The following is a 20,680-nucleotide window of genomic DNA, read 5'->3' as shown; positions in this document are numbered from 1 at the left end:
TCATGTGAGAAAAGTGCGAGTTGAGTTTCACTAGATTGATGTTTTTGGAATCCGTGCTCATTGGCATCGAGGAGGTCATTCTGTTCAATGATACCTCATTATGTTTAAACTCGGAATATGTTCTAAAAGTCTTCAACAAATTGATTTCAAGGATATTGGATAGTAGTTCTGTGGATCACTCCCACTACCCTTCTTGTAGACAGGTGGGACCTGCGCTTTTTTCCAAGAACTGGGTACGTTTTTTTTGTTGAAGGGGCTAACTGCCGCAAATTCAATATAGATTCCGATAGCGATAGCGATTCCACTAGGCCCTGAAGCTTTGTGCAATTTTGATGACTTCATCTGGAACACCACTGACACTAATACTTATTTCATTCATATGGTACAAGGCTTAAATTGTGGTATTTCTCATGGGTTTTTCATTCTAAAAGAACATTTGAAAACAGAGTTACGTATTTCAGCTTTTATTTGCTGCCGTCAATTTCAGATTCCATCTCATTCGCTAAGGACTGGACAATCGCTTTGGTTCCACTAACAACCTATACTTACGACCAAAATTTATTTGGGTTTCATGAAAGATCATTTGACAATATTCTGCTACATTAATCGTTGAAAGCAGGTTGAAACCTGAAATTTATAGCAGTGAAATTTTTGGGGACAATTTGAGCATATGTTGAAAGGATAGGCAAATAGGTGTGTTTGTCGCAGTGGACAATAAATGCAAATCCGCTAAGATACAAATTGAGGCTGCATGTGAGATTGTTTGGACAAGACTCAGTGTGAGGGATGGTCATAAAATAATAGTCCTTCAGTCGCCCACCAGACTCATCTCCTGATGTAACCGGGAACTTACTATAATCTAGGGTGGAGACTTTAATCATCCAACAATTAATTAGAAAAATTAGTTTTGTTAGCAGTGGGCATGATAAAAGATCGTGTGAAACATTACTAAATGACTTCTCAGAAAACTATGTAGAACACATAGTTAGGAACTCCATTCGTGATGGATATGTATTGGATATAATGGCAACAAATAGGCCTGACCTGTTTGAGGATGTCCACATCAAAACTGGTATCAATGACCTTGACGCAGCTGTGGCAACAGTAAGTACAAAAATACAAAGGACAACTGAAACAAATAGAAAGGTAAATATGTACAGTAAACTAGATAAAAATTAGTAGTGTCATGTCTCAATGAGAAACTCGAAACTTTCAGCTCAGGGTGGGAGCCTGTAGAGGAACTATGGCAGAAGTTTAAAATAATAGTTGACCATACACTGGATAGACTCGTTTCCTGTAGAACATTTCTTAGTGAGAGGGAACCTCCATGGTATACATTAATCAGAACTGATAAATGAATCTCCACTGATGAGACATACACACCTTAACAAAAGTTTGGAATGTCATAGTGTTTACTACAATGACATTTTATAGTACACACGTTGAGGTTTGTGCAATACCTTATCCACAAAGCAAACAAATTCTTTCTGAAGACAAGAACAGTTCTGGTTAGTTACAAAAAATTATTACAAAACAAAATAGGCTCTCTCCTTGAAAATAAAAACAGTTAAAATCTTTATCTCACGATGGTGATGGTGGTGATTACGATTACAATGACTGATTATCAGTCTTTAGTAGTGCATATGATCTCCCCACACACAGAGGAGTTCTTCCACTCTGTGAGGTGTGCTCTGAGTGAGACTATAAAGTTTATGTTGGGTATGAGGTCCCACTCAGTGGTGGCATCAGTGAGGTCCAGAAGATTCGGACGCCTGCACGCTCAATTGCATTCATGTCTGGGGACTCTGTTGGCCAATGCATTTGATTGGTGCTGCATCTTTGAAGATAATGAGATACTGCTAGACTACAATGGGGTCTTGCATTGTCATTGACTAGGATGAAGTTGTCACAGACTTCACATGTGTAAGCTGTGGCCGAGCAGTTCTAGGCGCTTCAGTCTGGAACCGCACTGCTGCTATGATCGCAGGTTAGAATCCTGTTTCGGACATGGATGTGTGTGCTGTCCTTAGGTTAGTTAGGTTTAAGTAGTTCTAAGTCTGGGGACTGATAACTTCGCAGACGTTAAGTCCCCTAGTGCTCAGAGCCATTTTAATCATTTTTTCACGTCTGTAAGACCTTAACAATCATTTATGGGAGCTCTCAGAGGTATCAGGGATTAGTCAAATTGCTGTAGATGGGAATTAGGTGGTCCGCCATCCCATTATTATTGCCATCCAGAGCCTTACACTTCCACCTGTAAACAGATGGCCTTCTTGAACATTTCAGCATTCCTGGTGTTGTCTACTGCTTCTCCAAACCCTAACACATGTAATGTCCAGTCACAAACCAATCCTGTTCTCATCAGCAAACATGACATTAATCCAATCTGCAATGGTGCAGTTTTGCAAGAGATATGACTCCTTCTTACCTGGGAGAAGTCATTTCCAATATTTCTGACAGTTGATGTTACTCACCTGCAAGTAGACAGTTCGAGGAAACAATCCTGCATTGGTGTTGTCATACGAGGGCGATCACTGCAATATCTATCGTTCACATTTCCCATCTTTCTGTACTTTCTCCACACCTTAGATACACCACTTTGAGCCCCCCCTGCAGGTCCGGGGTAAGAACAGGCCCGAGGTATTCCTGCCTGTCGTAAGAGGCGACTAAAAGGAGTTTCAACCATTTCAGCCTTCAATGTGATGGTCCCCATTGGAATTTGACCTCCATTTTTCAAAATTCTACAGATGTACGAGCCTTTTGGGGAAGGACACTACGTGGTGTATCACCGGTCCTCAGTGCACTAAGACCTTCGCACTCATCGTAACGGCATCGTAACTGCACCCACTGTTGATCAGTTTGGGCCTAAACACCTGATGGGTTGCACAAGTTACGCCCATAGTGCATCCCCATCTGCACCTATGATCATGATGGACTTTCCATGGCACCCAAAATCCAGCACGGTAGCCAGCCCATTGTGGTGGGGTCATCATGTACCCTCTAGGTTGTAGCCCCTGAAAACGCAGGGATCGTACTGCCGATACCTGAGCTGCACCCTCCCCACATCAGCCGAGGATTAGATGCCTGTCTGCCTGGGGCATCAGGACTCCCGGCAACGGTCATCCTGCCAGGTGGCCCTTGCTGAGGCTGGGTGGCGCCCGTGGGGAGAGCCCCTGGTCAGAGTGGGTGGTATCGGGGCGGACGTTACGCAGATGAAACGTCAACAAGCATCAGGTCGCTCTGCGGCCGCGTATTATAAGAGGAAAGGTTCTGTCTGTGTCTCTGGTTCTGGTACTTCTGTCTTTTCCCCCTTGGCCACTTCCTGGGGTGAAATACTTCCCCCACTATTTAGTCTGTTCTCGGACCGATTGGGGGACATTCGCCACCTCCAAGCCCATGTTCTTTGTACAGCATATCGAGGATAACTTCGGAGAAATCGAGGCTCTTAGTAAAATGCGTTCGGGGTCCTTTCTCATAAAGACCACTTCCGCTACACAGTCGGCGGCGGCATGCGACCAACTAGGGGACATCCCAGTGTCCATTGTCCCACATCTGGCGCTCAGTAGGATGCAGGGGATTATTTTCGATCGGAACCTCCTGCTGCAATCTCCTGAGGAGCTCAGGGCCAACCTTGGAGTGCTGTGGCGTGCATTTCGTCCGGCGAGTCCAGCGCGGCCCCAAAGCCCGTCGCGTCCATACTGGGGCCTTTATCCTCGCCTTCAAGAGGGATGTTCTCCCGGAGAAAGTAAAGGTGATGTGCTACCGGTGTGACGTGCAACCTTACGTCCCGCCTCTTATGCGATGCTTTCGATGTTTGCGCTTCGGGCACGTCATCACGGTGTGAAGCTGAGCCCCTTTGTGGCGATTGTGGACGTCCTCTTCGTGAGGGACATACATGCACCCCATCACCTCGGTGCGTCAATTGTCGTGGCCTCCACTCACCTAGATCTTTCGACTGCCCCGCATATCAGAAGGCAAAGAAGATACAAGAATTGAAAACCTTGGACTGTCTGTCTTATTCTGTGGCCAGGAAGAAATATGACCGCCTCCATCCCGTGATGTTGACAACGTCGTTTGCTTCGGTCGTGTCCACTCCTTCCGTAGTATCCTCACCCCTATCCTGTCCCCCCTCCACCTCCTCACCCCATCCGGGGTCTATGCCTCCGCCTCCCAAATCCCTCCCTTCAAAATCCTCCTCCCTCGCAGCCCCTGCCCCCTCTGCCCCTGGGGCCACCCTTCTCCTCCTCCTCCTCCTCCTCCTTCTCCGCCGCCTGAGAAGCGATCCTCTTCTCAGGCATCCATCGGGGAAACGTTACGACCCCGGCTTCTGAAGTCCAGCATTCCAAAAAGGACCCCGAGCGTGAAGACTTTTTTCGGGTCCAGCCCCCACAGCCCACCATCGCTGTGACACATTTGTCTTTCAAGAAGGCCTCAAAGAAGAAGTCTTTATCCCCCTCTCCACCCTGGCGCGTTTAGTCTGATGCTCCATCCGACAGTCGCTGCTCCTGGCCATCCTCAGTTTTGCCGGGACGCTCTGCTGCCAGGCGCTCAGCTGGCCTGTCGTCGGTGGACGATGCTGCCCCTCCTGCACAACCCAGGAATGTGGCCGCAGCTGACAACGACTCGATGGAACAGGATCCGCTCCCTGACGGTTGTAGCGATGTTCCCTCGAAACCTGGCCCTCCGCGGCCGTCGAGGTGACCAGCTCTCCACCCGTTTCGGTCCCCCTTTCTCTGATTCGCGATGGCTCTGTTACATTGGAACATAACAGGTATTCGATCTAATCGGGAGAAATTACAACTGCTCCTCCGCCTGCACTGTCCGCTCGTCATTGGTCTCCAGGAAACGAAGTTACGCCCAACTGACCATAATGCTTTTACCCACTATACCTCTGCGCGATCTGACCTAGCCCCTGTGGATGGTATTCCAGCTCATGGTGGGATCATGTTGCTCGTTCGGGACGATGTCTATTACCATTCCATCCCATTGACCACTTCACTCCAAGCAATAGCTGTCCGTATTATTCTTTCTACCTTTACTTTTTCTGTTTGTACTGTCTACACTCCATCGTCATCCGCAGTTAGTCAGGCTGACATGATGCATCTGATTGCTCAGCTTCCTCCGCCGTTTTTATTGTTTGGCGACTTCAATGCCCATCATCCCCTTTGGGGTTCTCCTGCATCCTGTCAGATAGGCTCCCTCTTGGATGTTTTCAACCATCTCAATCTTGTCTGCATCAATACTGGCGCCCCGACTTTCCTCTCAGACTCTACTCTTACCTACTCCCACTTGGACCTCTCGATCTGTTCTACCACTCTTGCCCGTCGGTTCGAGTGGTATGTCCTTTCTGACACCTATTCGAGCGACCATTTCCCCTGTGTCGTTCGTCTCCTGCACCACACCCCATCACCACGTCCCTCGAGCAGGAACATACCGCAAGCTGACTGGGAACTTTACTCCTCCCTGGCGACCTTTCCGGACCAAGATTTTCTCAGCTGTGACAGTCAGGTCGAATACCTCACGGCTGTTATCATCAATGCTGCTGAACGTTCCATTCCTCGTAATACCTCTTCTTCACGTCGCGTTTCAGTCCCCTGGTGGAATGAGGCTTGCAGAGACGCTATCCGTGCTAGACTACATGCTTTACGCATCTTTCGCTGCCATCCTACGCTGGCGAATTGTATTGATTACAAATGACTCCGAGCGCAATGTCGTAGAGTCATCAAAGACAGCAAAAAAGCTTGTTGGGCCTCTTTCTCAAGCTCCTTTAACAGTTTTACTCCCTCTTCTGTCGCCTGGGGTGGCCTGTGCCGGTTGTCGGGCATTAAGGCCCACTCCTCGATACCTGGCTTGACTTCTGGTAATGAGGACCCTGTGGATGTCTCCAACGCCTTCGGCCGGTTTTTCGCGGAGGTTTCAAGCTCCGCCCATTATCACCCTCCCTTCCTTCCCAGAAAAGAGGCAGAAGAGGCTCGGCGACCTTCCTTCCACTCGCTGAATCTGGAAGATTATAATGCCCCCTTTACCATGCGGGAACTCGAACGTGCACTTGCACTGTCCCGGTCCTCTGCTCCGGGGCCAGATGCCATTCACGTTCAGATGCTGATACACCTTTCTCCGGCAGGCAAATGCTTTCTTCTTCGTACCTATAATCGCGTCTGGACTGAAGGTCAAGTCCCCATGCATTGGCGTGACGCCGTCGTTGTTCCTATACCCAAACCCGGGAAGGATAGACACCTTCCTTCTAGTTACCGCCCCATTTCTCTTACAAGCTGTGTCTGGAAGGTGATGGAGCGCATGGTAAAGCTCGGTTGGTTTGTATTCTTGAATCTCGACGGCTACTTACCAATGTTCAATGCGGCTCTCGTCGACGCCGCTCCGCTGTTGACCACCTTGTGATCTTGTCGATGTTCATCATGAACAACTTTTTGCGAAAGCGCCAAACGGTAGCTGTGTTCTTCGATTTGGAGAAGGCTGTTGGAGAGGAGTTATCCTCTGCACTATGCACAGGTGGGGCCTACGTGGTCGCCTGCCCCTTTTTATTGATTCATTTTTAACACATTAAATGTTTAGGGCACGTGTGGGTTCCGTATTGTCAAACGTCTTCCTCCAGGAGAACGGAGTGCCTCAGGGCTCCATTTTGAGCGTAGCCCTTTTTGCCATCGTGATCAATCCAATTATGGATTGCATTCCACTCAACGTCTCGGGCTCTCTTTTCGTCGATGACTTCGCGATCTACTGCAGTGCCCAGAGAACATGCTTCCTGGAGTGCTGCATTCAGTGTTGTCTTGACAGCCTATACTCATGGAGTGTGGCTAATGGCTTCCGGTTCTCTGAAGAGAAGACGGTTTGCATCAACTTTTGGCGATATAAAGCGTTCCTTCCACCATCCTTACATCTCGGTCCCGTTGTTCTTCCATTCGTGGAGACAACAAAGTTTTTAGGGCTTACTTTGGACAGGAAACTTTGTTGGTCTCCGCATGTCTCTTATTTGGCTGCCCGTTGTACACTTATGTAATATCCTCCGTGTTCTTAGTGGTTCATCTTGGGGAGCGGATTGCACTGTCCTGCTTCGCTTATATCGGTCCATAGCCCGATCAAAGCTGGATTATGGGAGCCTCATCTACTCGACTGCTCGGCCATCCCTCTTACGCCGTCTCAACTCCATCCATCATCGGGGGTTACGTCATCCCTCTTACGCCGTCTCAACTCTATCCATCATCGGGGGTTACGTCTTGTGACTGGAGCATTCTATACTAGTCCCGTCGAGAGTCTTTATGCTGAAGCTGCCGAATTACCTTTGACCTACCAGCGTGACGTACTGCTTTGTCGGTATGCCTCGCGGCTGTTGTCAATGCCCAACCCCCCCCCCTCCCCACTCTTATCAGTCCTTCTTCGCTGATTCTCTCGACCGTCAGTATGGGTTGTATGTGTCTGCCCTGCTGCCCCCTAGAGTCTGCTTTCGTCGCCTGCTCCGACAATTGGATTTTGCCCTGCCTACTACCTTCAGAGAGGGTGAGAGTCCAATACCACCTTGGCTCCAGGCACAGGTTCATATTCATCTTGACCTCAGCTCGCTCCCGATGGAGGGTACTCCGGATGCAGTGTATTGCTCACGGTTTGTCGAACTTCGTGCACGACTTGCCAGTAACACCTTTATTTACACTGATGGCTCCAAAACTGACGATGGTGTCGGCTGTGCCTTTGTCATCGGGGCCGTCACCTTTAAATACCGGCTCCTCGACCAGTGTTCCAGCTTTACGGCCGAGCTTTTTGCTCTCCATCAGGCCGTTCAGTATGCCCGCCGCCACCGCCATTCATCGTATGTACTCTGCTCTGATTCACTCAGTGCTCTTCAGAGCCTTGGAGCTCCATATCCGGTCCATCCCTTGGTGCAACGGATCCAGCAGTCCCTCCATTCTTTCATTGAGGGTGGCTCTCCTGTCAGCTTTCTGTGGGTTCCCGGCCATGTAGGAGTGCCTGGGAATGAGGCTGCTGATGCTGCGGCCAAGGCTGCAGTCCTCCTGCCTTGGCCAGCCTCCTTTTGTGTCCCATCGTCTGACATTAGTGGGGTTGTTTGTTAGAGGCTTGTCATTATGGTGGGATACTTGGTCGCCACTTCAAGAAAATAAGCTCCGGGCCATAAAACCGTTCCCAACAGCTTGGACAACCTCCTCCCGACCATCTCGGCGAGAGGAGGTCCTTTTGGCCAGGTTGCGGATTGGGCATTGCCGGTTTAGCCACAGCTACCTGCTATCCGGTGACCCTGCGCAGCAGTGCCCTTGTGGTCATGCATTGACAGTGCGCCATGTTTTATTGTCGTGTCCCCGTTTTAATCAATCTCGTGTTGTCCTGTCTCTGCAATCTACTTTACAGGAAATTTTAGCTGATGACGCTTGAACAGCTGCTCGTATTCTTCGTTTTATTACGTTGACAGACTTGTCCAAAGACATCTCTTTTAATTATTTTATCTGCGTCTTTGTAAGAACTTTCTGATGTGTCCCCCCCCCCCCCCCCCCCTTCCCCTTGTGTTTTACCAGATTATATGTGCACTTACATTTGTGACTGGGCGCTAATGGCCTCAGTAGTTGAGCGCCCTAAAATCCCACAAAAAACACTTTGAGCGACATGTAACCAATTTGCAACATCTTGCTGTGTATGACATGCTGAAACTTAAGGAATGCTATGTTAGAAATTGGAATATCCCTACCTTCAGTTTTCAACTTTCAGGAAAATATAGTTGCATGATTACGACATCATTCATCTGCAATCCTGTGTGTGTGTGTGTGTGTGTGTGTGTTCCTTTAAATATGGTGCTATGTAATCAGTCCAGTATACTTTTATCTGTCGTGTTGTTAAACTCTTTAAAATGTTGTAGGGTATTCTGCCTTTGCGCCTCACAATATCCCCCCCCAATGGGAACGTCTTGGACTTACCGGCTTTCGTGGAAATAATAAGAGACTAGTATGCTTTCTGTGGAAGAGCAATATTTTCAAATGGGTATTTCTTTGTATATGTATGGGTGTAGCAATAACAATTTCCATTGTGAAATATAGGTGGTGATAGAAAAGTATGTTTTTCTCAGTGGCGGCTGTTGTGTAAGAGCACATGAACACCCTAACTACTGACACCTTGCGTATTTATTCATTATTTTTCTTTGACTGCCGTTACACACCGTCACAACCCAGATGTGGTAATCTGAAATACATCGCACTAAATCTACTGCACAATGCTACGTTGCTGTTCTTCTAGATATCTGTGAAACTTGGCATCGGGATAGCAAGCACACCTTCAGTTGTGCAGGTTTTAAGGAGCTTTCGGCATGTGCAATTGGCGTGATGTGATTGCCCTATGGCGAAATACATAAGGTTTTGATAAACAATGTGCATGGTTGGCGGCTTGCACAGCTGGTCCCAACTACTCAGCTACCAGTTTACATCAATGCCACAAGATGGTGGCACACTGCAACAGAGTTAATCCCCATTTGCTTCACATTAATCCCGCTAGACGGTAGCACACTCCTCTGGTATACCAATTCACTCTGTGTAGTAAAATTATATCAGACATCAGTATATTTCAAATTCTAATAGAAAAATCTATTTTGTGAGTTTCTGAATGGGGTGAAATATATTAAGTTTTGGTTTTTATCATACAGTAATCCATTTGAGGCAGTGAGAAACATAAAGCACATCACTGTCAGTTGTGAGACTGTAGCATTTATTCATGTATCTGACATCTGTTGATCTTGGGGGGTGTCAATCTGTGCTGTAGGCCCAAGGCCCACATTGTACATATGAATGTTCACGAAAAGCGAAAAGCTGTCTCACTGGTTTTTCTGGTATTCACTTCAATGTGGGATGGAAGACCGTATGCTTTTGGCCGTTATGGTTCTCAGCACCTCGTCTACTTGCTAGCCACATGCCCATGTTGGTAGACAGTACTATGACTGTAATTATTTCCGTGAATGGCAGTTTCTGTTTCCGTTGGTTGTTTACTGCAGGGTTTGGCTTTTGTGTGCAGTGTAAACATGAACTCCGTTGAATCTGTTTTTAAGTGCTGAATATATTTTTTATGTGCTGACAGAAAAGATTACCAGGAAAACTTAGACGCAGAGGAAGTTGGGCCTCTCAGACCAGATCCGTTGTCTGAGGATGTGACAAAATCAAACGAGCATGATTACAAGCGAACATTTAACATAGAAGTGTACAATAAGTGTAAGTTGTGGGTGCAACATAAGTGTGAATCATTTTGAGCCGAGAAGGTTATTCGTTAACTAATACTTGTGGTAGGGACCTTTTACATTAGTCTGAAAAAATGAGAAAGCACTAAAACTCCTGTTGGTGCAGAAATACGAATAGGAGAACATGGGGTACTTAAACATTATATCATTCCTGCCTCAAAGTGTGTTTAATTTTGCACAAAACAATGAAATTCCATAAAAACGGTTATTTCTTTTTTTCAAACAACTTGTTCATGTTGTTCATGTTGTTGTTGTTGTTGTTGTTGTTGTTGTTAGTATTAGTGGCAGGGGCTGTAGTTGTATAAATATACTGACAAGCATAATTGTTATACAGCAGATGCTATTAATTTCACACACTTATATTCGTCTGAATCTAAAAATTTGAGAATGTCCAGAATGTATACTCACGAGCCACCACTGGTTTTGAGACTTGTCCCGTTTTTGTAACAAGCCTCTCATTAATTTAGTGTTCAACATTCATGTTGATAGGTGTTTGTTGGTGATTACTCTGTTACCTTAATAGCATTTTATGTGATGAAAATATGGATCGTGTAGTTGTTTTTATTATACTGTCATTCCATTTTGTTCTTTTTAATTTTGTGGGTGTGCCCACAATTGGGTAGTATTGAATCCATCAACATGTCTACTCTGCAAGCCAGTTTCCCCTCTTCCTTGCTGCATTTGCCAATGGTGTTTGGGTAGGCCAATTGTTGGTAACACTAAATGTGAACTTGAATTTCTCTGATTTTACGAGCATATCTGTTTTGCAAGATATATATGGGAAGAAGTAATGTGTTCCTTCATTATTCTTGAACATACATAATTGAAAATTTACAAGAAACATCTCAACAGCTCTCTTTTATTGTCTCCCAGTGGAGTTTGACGAGATCTCCATGACATTCATGCACATACTAAATGAAATCATCATGAAACTTGCCCCTCATTTTTCGGTCTTCCCTATGCACCTATTAATTTTAACCGAGTAAGGGCATGACATGTGAATTTGATATTTCTTACTAGGAGGATATATCTGTTCATTTGTGTACTTAAGCCTATGAGCTAGAGCTTGATACCAGCCAGTAATGCTAAAGGAGGTATTCATTATAACTGTACAGCACGATTGAATTGAAGCCATATGTGTACAACACAAACTAATCATTCTGTGTTGCAAACAAGACTGTTCTGCACAGAAACAAGTGAAAAGTTTCACTGAGGAAGAACTGTTGTTTTGAAAGTGTTTTGGCAATATATATGTGTATGCACACACACACACACACACACACACACACACACACACACACACTCTGTATTTAGGAAAAAAACTGTATTTTTGTACCTTGTACAACTATTCTTCTTTTACCAGGGGAAGCTGAATGGAGAGGGAAACCCTTAACTAGAGATCACAAACCTGAAGATCCAGAAGAATATAAGAGGATAGAAAGGAGTGGTGGTAAGGTGCAAATAAAAGCTGGAATTTGTCGAGTGGTTTGGAATCGTTCTCGTGTTTGCCATACGGGTCCTGTGACACGTTCTGCACCACCCTGCGAGGAAATACCTTTTCTTGCTGTTGCAAGGTCATTGGGTAAGTAGTATTTTGTAAACTGAGGTGAATTGTGATATAAACTGTAATTTGGTTGTGTACACAGGGAAGAACTTGTCACTTCCTTCAGAAATTACTGGAGATACAGTTGCTGTGGGGCACTTAAGTAGTACTGGCTTTGAAACTGAAGGTGTGTGTAATTATTGCGGTGTGTAATAATCAAATAATCAAATGAAGATAGAGGTGTGTAAATTGGCGTACATTCTGTAGTCCATGAGGTGAATGATTGGTAAGAACAGTTCTCACGGCCTGAGACCAAAATTTCCATTTCTGCTACCTCTTCCGTTGTGTGGCCCAAACTCTGATTGCTCTCTGTGACCAACATCCATTCTCCAATTTTCTACCTAACCATAGCAGACGATGTCACTGTGGACCCCATTGCTATCTCCAACACCTTAATTGGTATTTTGCAGAGATTTCGAGCTCCACTCGCTGTCACCCTGCCTTCCTACATCAGAAATGTGGAGGCGGCTAGGGTGATACCATTCTCCTTTCAGAATCATGAATGCCACCTTTATTGTGAAGGAGCTGGATCATGCTCGCGCTTCATCCCAATCTTTCGCCCCAGGAACGAACGATGTTCACATTCAGATGTTGCAGCACCTTTCTCTTGAATGCAAGCTCTTTCTCCTTCATAAGTACAATTGCATCTGGGCAGATTGAATGTTTCCCAGACACCGGTGTAAAGCAACTGTCATACTCAAACCTAAGCACTGTAAGGACTACACCTTCCTTGTACCTACCACCCCATTCCTCTCACCAGCTGTGTTTGTAAGGTGATGGAATGTACGATTCATGCCCGGCTGATAGGGTGGATCAAGTCCCGCTACTTACTAACCACTGCACAACGTGGATTTAGAGCGTGCCATTCTGCAGTTGAGTATCTTGTCACTCTGTCAACCCATGTCGTGAACAGTTTTCTGTGGAAATACCAGACTGCAGTGTTTCTTCATTTGGAGAAAGCTTACATCATCTGCTGGAGGAGTGGTATACTCTGTACTCTGTACAAGTGGAGCTTCTGAGGGTGCCTGTCCCATTTCCTTCAGGAGCTTTTAAAAGACATGAATTTGTAAGGTACATGTGGGTTTAGCCTTGTCAGACACCTTTATCCAGGAGAACAGAGCTCCTCAGGTCTCTGTCATGAATGTCGTTCTCTTTGCTATAGCCATTAACCCTACTGTGGTCTGTCTGCCACCAGCTCCCTTTCCATTGATGATTTTGCTATCTATTTCAGTTCTCCACGGACTTGTCTCCTTGAGTGGTGCCTTCAGCGCTGTCTCTATCACCTTTACTTGTGGAGATCGACAATGGCTTTAATTTTTCCACTGACAAAACCGTTTGTATGAATTTCTGGTGGCACAATGGGTTTCTTCCACCATCTTTACGTGCCACATCTGTTCCTCTTCTGTTCGCTGAAAATATGAAATTCCAGGTGTTTATGCTTGATAGAAGATGTTCTTGGTCTTCCCACATCTTACCTGGCTGCCTGCTGCACCCGGTCCCTCAATATCCTAAGTATCCTAACCATTACTTCCTGAGGAGTAGATTGGACGACCCTCCTCCATTTATACCGATCCCTTGTCCATTCGAAACTAGGCTATGGCTGTTTCGTTTATCCATCTGCACTTTCATCCATCTTGTGTCTCCTAAATACAATCCACCATCATCGAATCCACATAGCCACTGGCGCCTTCTACATTGGCCCAGTTGAGAGTCTATGCAGAAGCGGCCAAACTATCACTGTCACACCGGCATGTTGTTATCCTCAGCAGATATGCGTGCCGTTTGTCTGCCATGCCCAGCCACTCATCATATACCGCCACTTTCGATGATTCCTTTGCCCACCAGTTTGGGGCACGTCCTTCTTCTCTGCTACCTCGTAGAGCTCACTTTCGGCTATTGCTGTAGCAAACTTCATGCTACTCGCCACTTTCCTGATGAGTGTAAACCCATCACCACCTTGTCTTCGAGCGGTGGTCCTTGCTTACCTTTGACTTCATTCGTTTCCTAAGGATAGCACTCCAAATTCGATCTATAGCTGTAAGCTTCTTGACCTTCACATGGAACTTAGCGGTAGTACCTTTGTGTACACTTTTTTTATCATCATTATTATTTTTAAAAAAACTATTTGTGTTCTGTTTACTGTCTGAGTCATCAGCTGTTTTAGCAAACAATGCATGGGCTGTCGACTGTGTTTTACTTTTTATCCATCGTAGCAACATGGCGAAGGTTATTTAATCTTCATTCTATTGAAAGGGCTGAACATGTAATTGTTTTGAACTCCTTTTTTCATATTCGTGTTCTAAGGTTCAGACATGGCCGCATATGACCTTAGTTGTTTTTATGCCTGAAAACAAAACAAACGAAATTTCCATATGTGGTGTACAGCACTGTGGTTGCTTCATGCTGCCAGAGACCAGTAGTGCCTCATATGGTGTACAGTACCCTGGTTCCTTCTGTTTGCATACTCGAGTTGCAGAAATAAACAATGCAACATCAGTTGTATTTATGTGCATATATTTATTTGCAGTTACTAGTACTAATTTATTAACTTCAAACATTGAAAATTACCATTCGGTATATAGTATGCTGAAATGCTTGAAATGCATACTGTTTTTGCAATATTGTGGATCATACACAATTTTGTTTTTTCATTATTGTTTCCATTTTAATTTATTTCACAATGTGCAGCCAACTAATTTATCAGCATATTAATACATTTAATCTGAAAAAACTGTGCATGCTGCGACATTCGTGAGATCATCTTCTTTTAAGCGTATTGCAATTACAGTTATGGAAAAACATTACCAACGTCACTGTTGAGATCTGATTTTGAATCATTCTTATCTGCACTTTTCATGTTATCTATGCTAATTTCCAGTTCTCACTAGTCACTTGATTGACATCTTCCACAAGAAAATTTATCGATTTCAGTGATGAACTTTTTGTTGTTTAGGGCAAGGTATTGTTCTAGTTGAACCCATACACCTCTAATAGCTTTGAAATGATGTTAATGTGGAGGAAGCCAAGCAATTTTATGCCCATGTCTTACAAAAGTTGTTTTCTGATTGTGAACTGCTGAAAAAGATAAGGGTCATTATCCATAACAATTACTAACTGGCCTTGTGAGAATTGTCATAAACCAGTTCTGGGAAGTTGGACTATTCATGTCTTCATGAAGGTAATCAGTCTTTCTCGAATGAAACATTAACTATCGGGTATACCTGCAAGTAAAACAACAATTAGTTCCCCCCCCCCCCTCCCCCCCAACAGGGATTGTAACTATTTCCTCGTGTGTTCAACCACTGCAGCTTGTATACAATGAATGACTTTGCAATAACATAAGTTTTGTCTAGCCACACAATATTATTTAATGACATGCTCATCATCCTCCACAGAAATTTGCATCCCCGTGCAACAATATCTGTCCTTCCCATTTATACACGTTGGTTTGCAGAACTTGAGCATGAAAGTAGCTTTCGCATGATAGGCCACGGCCAAGTAAAATATCTCGATGAAACTAGAGCCATACATAGAAAGAACTGCTACAGTACAGTACAGAAGGTAACTGAAAGACATACACAGTGAAGTGACCAGAAATGACATAATTAATTTCACTCGCAGCAATTCATGGTGGTCCCCTGGGCATTACAAAATGCAACACGTCAACACAGAGACCACCAAAATGATTGTTAGGCAGTGCATCACGTACCTTATATGGTGAGAGGTGGGAATGCATAATGCACCCAAGAACGTTGTCAAACTCGGTAGTTTTGGTTATCTAGGCATTAGTATGTGGGAAGGCATGATGTTGCATGTGGGTATTGACTTAAAAATCTTTGAACATGGTACAGTCGCTGGTCATTGTCTTTGTGACACTGTACCCCTTTCCCACGTGGATCTTTTCAGGGGTGCATTTGTGCCCGATTTCGTTTTTATGGATAATGATACGTGATGCATCGAACAGCGCAAGTAGAAGAGCTCTAGAAACAAGAGCATATTCGCCAAACGGGTGGTCTTACTATTCCCCCAACTAGAATCCCATTGTGCATGTGTGGAATGTGTTGGGCAGACATGTCCATCATATCTACATGCACCAATAACCATCCAACAGTTTTCAACAGCATTGGTGGAGGAATGGAATATCCTATCACAAGAACTCTTTACTAACCTTGTGGCCGGCAAGGAAATGTGTTGCAGAGCAGGCTTTGCAACTCCTTGGTGATGTCACACCCTTTTAAGAACTATGTCCTGCCTTTTCTAATGTCAGGAGGATGACAGTTCAAACTCTTGTCCAGCGATCGTGATTTAGATTTTCCGCGATTTCCCTAAATCACTTCAGGCAAGTGCCAGGATGGGTCCTTTGAAAGAGCATGGCTGATTTTCTTCCTCATCCTAACCTATTCCGAGCTTGTGCTCCATATCTAATGACCTAGTTGTCAACGGGATGTTAAAACACTAATTTCGTAGTCGTCGTCCTCCTCGTCGTCGTCATAGTTGTCGTCCTCCTCCTCCTCCTCCTCCTCCTCCTCTAATGTCCGCGGTACCAACATGACTTGTGGTGACTTTGGTGTAATTATGGCCTTTGAATAAAAGTGTAATTTCTATTCGTCTCATTGCATATTTCTTTGTTACCTTCTGTACTATACTGTAACAGTTATTTCTATGTATAGTCAAAGTTTCATCAAGCTGTGTTACTTGGCAGTGACAAATCATGTAAAAGTTATTTTCGTCCTTACATTTTGCACACCAGTGCGTGTCGCCCATTAATAATTGAACAGTAGCAACCTATGTCATCAAGCTTTATGCAAAATAAAAATTTGCTACCTTTAAAAAGATCATCTTCCTGAAGTAACACGAGCAGTTTTGATGAAATTGCTGAATGTTCCTTTTTTATAATAGTCGTGTGATGTCATTAGTCATACAGTTGACAGCGAATGACAGCGCAGGTAGAGGCGCTCTAGAAACGAGCATATTCGCCAAACGGGCGGTCTCACTATTCCCCCAACTAGAATCCCATTGTGCATGTGTGGAATGTGTTGGGCAGACATGTGCATCACATCTACATGCATCTTAGTGCATCTAAATGCATCTTACTTCATCACCGTTCTCCTAGTATCTGCAGCTTTGTAATACCAGTGTCATCACAGCATGTATTGTACTGTTTTTTCCCTATTGTTACAGTAGTGTGTTTGCTTGCTTTCGAAGATACTGCCACTCTCTTTCCAATGTGAACAGCAGCTAATTAGAGTTTTCCTTCTCTTTGTGAAAGTATTCCTTTTACTGAACAAATAAAAGCACCCTTTTCACATCAGGTATTAAGCTTGCACTACATGTCACACTGGATATGGTTTGAAATGAAATAAAAGTGGACATAAACACAAAAACAATGAAAATGGAAATAAACTGCAAACTAGCCTTCTAGTTGAACAGTGTTGACATGACAGCACCAGTTACAAGTGAGAATTCACTGTAGAGTTTGGGGGGGGGGGGGGGAGAGAAAACAAAAAACCACACACACACACACACACACACACACACACACACAAACAGAGAGAGAGAGAGAGAGAGAGAGAGAGAGAGAGAGAGAGAGAGAGAGAAGGGGGGGGGGGGGGGGATGGTGTAAGTGTGAGAGAACTCAACTGCCTTCCCCTTGTTTCTATTCAATTGAACTGCTAGAACACAACATTTGATATACAATTAAGTGTATTCTCCGATAATATATGATTATTAGATACACTAAATAGCTGCTTATAATAAGTAATCTTTATTTACGACAGACTATTTTGGCTTTATCACCATTTTAAAGTACGTCTAGATTGATGTAATGTCCATATTACGTTGTTAGTGGGCTGTTTTACAACTGTCGCTGCTGTAATAAGACAGTAAACAGTGTCAAGATGTTGAAAATAAAATGACAGTTACGACGTGAGAGCAGTTTGACAGTTGAGAGTGGAGCTGTCAAACTGCTGTCATGTCATATTAACATTTTATTTTCAACATCTTGACATGATTTACCATCTTAATAAAGCAGTGACAGTTGTAAAACAATCCACTAATGACATAATATGGACATCACATCAATCTAGACGTACTTGAAAATGGCAATAAAGCCAAAACAGTCTGTCGTAAATAAAGATTACGTATTATAAGCAGCTATTTAGTGTATCTACTCTAATAATCATGTAATTATCAGACACACATATGCTGCTGGCCCTAAAGAAGGAAAAAAGTTTATTCTCGTAATACCTTACAAATTGCACAAAACACATGTGAGCTGCAGCATTTGCCTGACTGATGCATAGATCTATTCACTGCACAGTATCGCAGGTAACTGCTGCATACACTCAATGCGGCCCCTTCGCAGCTGCTGTCTGCCCTGAACAGAAGGCCAGCTAGGTGCTCACAAATAGAGTTGCAAAGTTCCCGACAGGGATCAACTTAACTGGACAAGCTGACCTGATCAGTTTGCAAGATGCCACTGGAAGTGACAAAGTTGTTTACAGAACTCAATAGAATGAATGGAAGAATTGTGACAACTATAAACGCGGAACTTGTTGGAGCCTAGAGAAGCTGCACAAATGAAAGTGAAGGCATTAACAACATTAAAATTTTGGATTATTGGAAGTGACAGGCTGGCATTAGCCATGCATTTTCCTTTGGTGCCCTCCATCACCTATACATTCTGCAAATCTTCCATTTAGTTCATTACATGTCTTCGTTCTTTTGATTGCCTGCAGTGGAATGTTGTTTGATTGGAGATTTTAAACTGTTTGTTACAGCCTTCTTCCTTTTTTTCTTTTCCAGGATCTCAGATTGCCATTGACTCAATTATACTACCTCTACCTATTCACCATTCTTGTGAAATAGTTAATAATTTTTAGTCTTTGCTTTTGAGTTTGTTCAGTCATTTGTAATTTAGTGTTTCAGCAGTTGGTAAGTTGATACACAATGTTATTCATTGTTAGTTTTGAATTTTGGCTTTTGTAATTATGCAAACATTATTTCATTATGAACTTGTTTTCCCATTGCTGACTGACAGAAAACTGTGTTTTCAGGTGATTTATGGAGTTTTAATCCAACATCAAATACTTACGTCGTGTCTCCTGATCCGGATGTAATAGTCTTACCGTTAAATGTTTCTGTACACCACTGTTTGGTTTTTGGGACTGATGGTCTGTGGAACGTTGTCACACCTGATGCAGCAGTAGCCGTGATTCAAACTTGTGAAATACACAATAGTGCAGATGTTGTTTTGGATGGAAACCCGAAACCTGACTTCGTAAGTTGAATTCCATCTTTATTGCCAGAAATACATGGCGTTTCAAAAAGTACTTTATAACTTTAAAACATATAAGTTTATTGAAAGAAGATCTAGAGCTGGGTTTAGTGTTTTCATAGGGAAACATACAAAGCTTTTTTACCTTAAACTAAAGATGTTGTATGGTGCTTCTGGTGGTTATCATGCCTACACCCCATCAGAAGTCAGTTTCTTCCCAGACTCGCTGTAGCATTGCAGGTGTAACTTGCTCAGTGGCAGCATAAATTCTTGCTCTAAGTTCAGGTAGAGAAGCCGGCATGGGAGGTATAAATACGATATCCTTGATGAAGCCCATAAAAAAAATCAAATGGTGTCAGATCTGGGAAATGGGGCCATGCAATTGGCGCATCTGGAAAGCTGTCACTGAGAAAATCCCGGACTTCAGCCAGGTAATGCAGTGGTGCACCATCTTGCATGAAGTAAACATTTTGTTATTGGTCATCCTCATATTGTTAAAATATATCCAGATACACCATCCTGTTGATGGTTCCTTCATGGAAAACAAGGGGCCGTACACTTTGTTCTTGCTCAGTGTGCAAAAAATGTTCAGTTTAGGACTATTACAAACACGTTACAACATTTGATGTGGATTGTCACTACCCCAAATCCTACAATTATTAGTGTTGACCTTGTCACTTAAGTGAAAAGTCGACTTGTCAGAAAAGATGATTTTGTCCAAGAAATGTTCATCCTTGTGTAATAGATTTAACATATCCACAGGGAAATTCTTGGAGCAATTGTATCAGTGTATTTTATTGCTTGTATGATCGTCAGTCTGTATGGTTTCAAATGCAAATGGTTTCTTGACACACTCCGAGCTGTCGCATGTGGGATTTGCAGTTTGTGAGATACATGCTGGGTCGATTTTGTAAGGCTGCTGACAAAACGTTGTCTCACTTGCTCCATGACGTCATCGGATGTGCTAGGATGACCTGACGACTTCCCATGTCTTTCCGAGCTCCCTGTTTTTATAAAATATTTATGCCACTCTTTAACTTTTAGGCCTATTAAGATCTTTAGCATACTTGGCATAGACATTACGCTGGACTGTTATTGCCGATTTAGATTCTTCAAACCAAAACACACAGCTAGCACGCTCAGGTCCAGAGAAGGCAGCCATCTTTAGCACCCCTTGCGGTGCAGTTTGGCACTAGCAAACAACGCGAGACAAAACTTAATATGTTTCATTACAAACTGACACTACAATCAACTTTGTAGGTACCATGAGTTAATTTATATGAATTTTAAAAGTTGTAAAGTCCATATTAAAACACCCTGTATTACATTACTGTGTGTAAATTAATTTCTGTCTGTCAAAAATTAGATTTTTATAGCAAAAATTTTGTTTGGCAAGTATGAACAAAAATTTGTCTTCCATTGTTGGAAAACGTAATTCATTAAAAAGGTATGTGTTTGGATTCTCTGATTTGAGCATCTGGGATGCAAATTAATTTGTGATTGATATTCCAGTTCCACACCCTCTTTCTTAATGGTCATTAAATACCTGCATGGTATTTGT

At 43.6% G+C, this 20,680-nt stretch overlaps 1 protein-coding gene across 2 annotated transcripts in view; it reads left to right on the top strand.

Moving 5' to 3' along the window:
• The window catches only part of LOC126203400 (uncharacterized), a 115,493-nt gene that overhangs the window by 51,806 nt on the left and 43,007 nt on the right, over nucleotides 1-20,680 (top strand). For both annotated transcript variants that reach the window (XM_049937707.1, XM_049937706.1), the window contains 2 exons: nucleotides 11,604-11,822; nucleotides 18,899-19,122. In XM_049937707.1, coding sequence (XP_049793664.1) covers nucleotides 11,604-11,822; nucleotides 18,899-19,122 — 443 coding nt within the window. The remainder of the gene's footprint in view (nucleotides 1-11,603; nucleotides 11,823-18,898; nucleotides 19,123-20,680) is intronic.

The sequence above is a fragment of the Schistocerca nitens genome, chromosome 9 (assembly GCF_023898315.1).
Source record: "Schistocerca nitens isolate TAMUIC-IGC-003100 chromosome 9, iqSchNite1.1, whole genome shotgun sequence".
Classification (NCBI taxonomy): domain Eukaryota; kingdom Metazoa; phylum Arthropoda; class Insecta; order Orthoptera; family Acrididae; genus Schistocerca; species Schistocerca nitens.
Note: the sequence above shows the minus strand (reverse complement) of the source record. Positions and strands in the feature narration are given on the sequence as shown.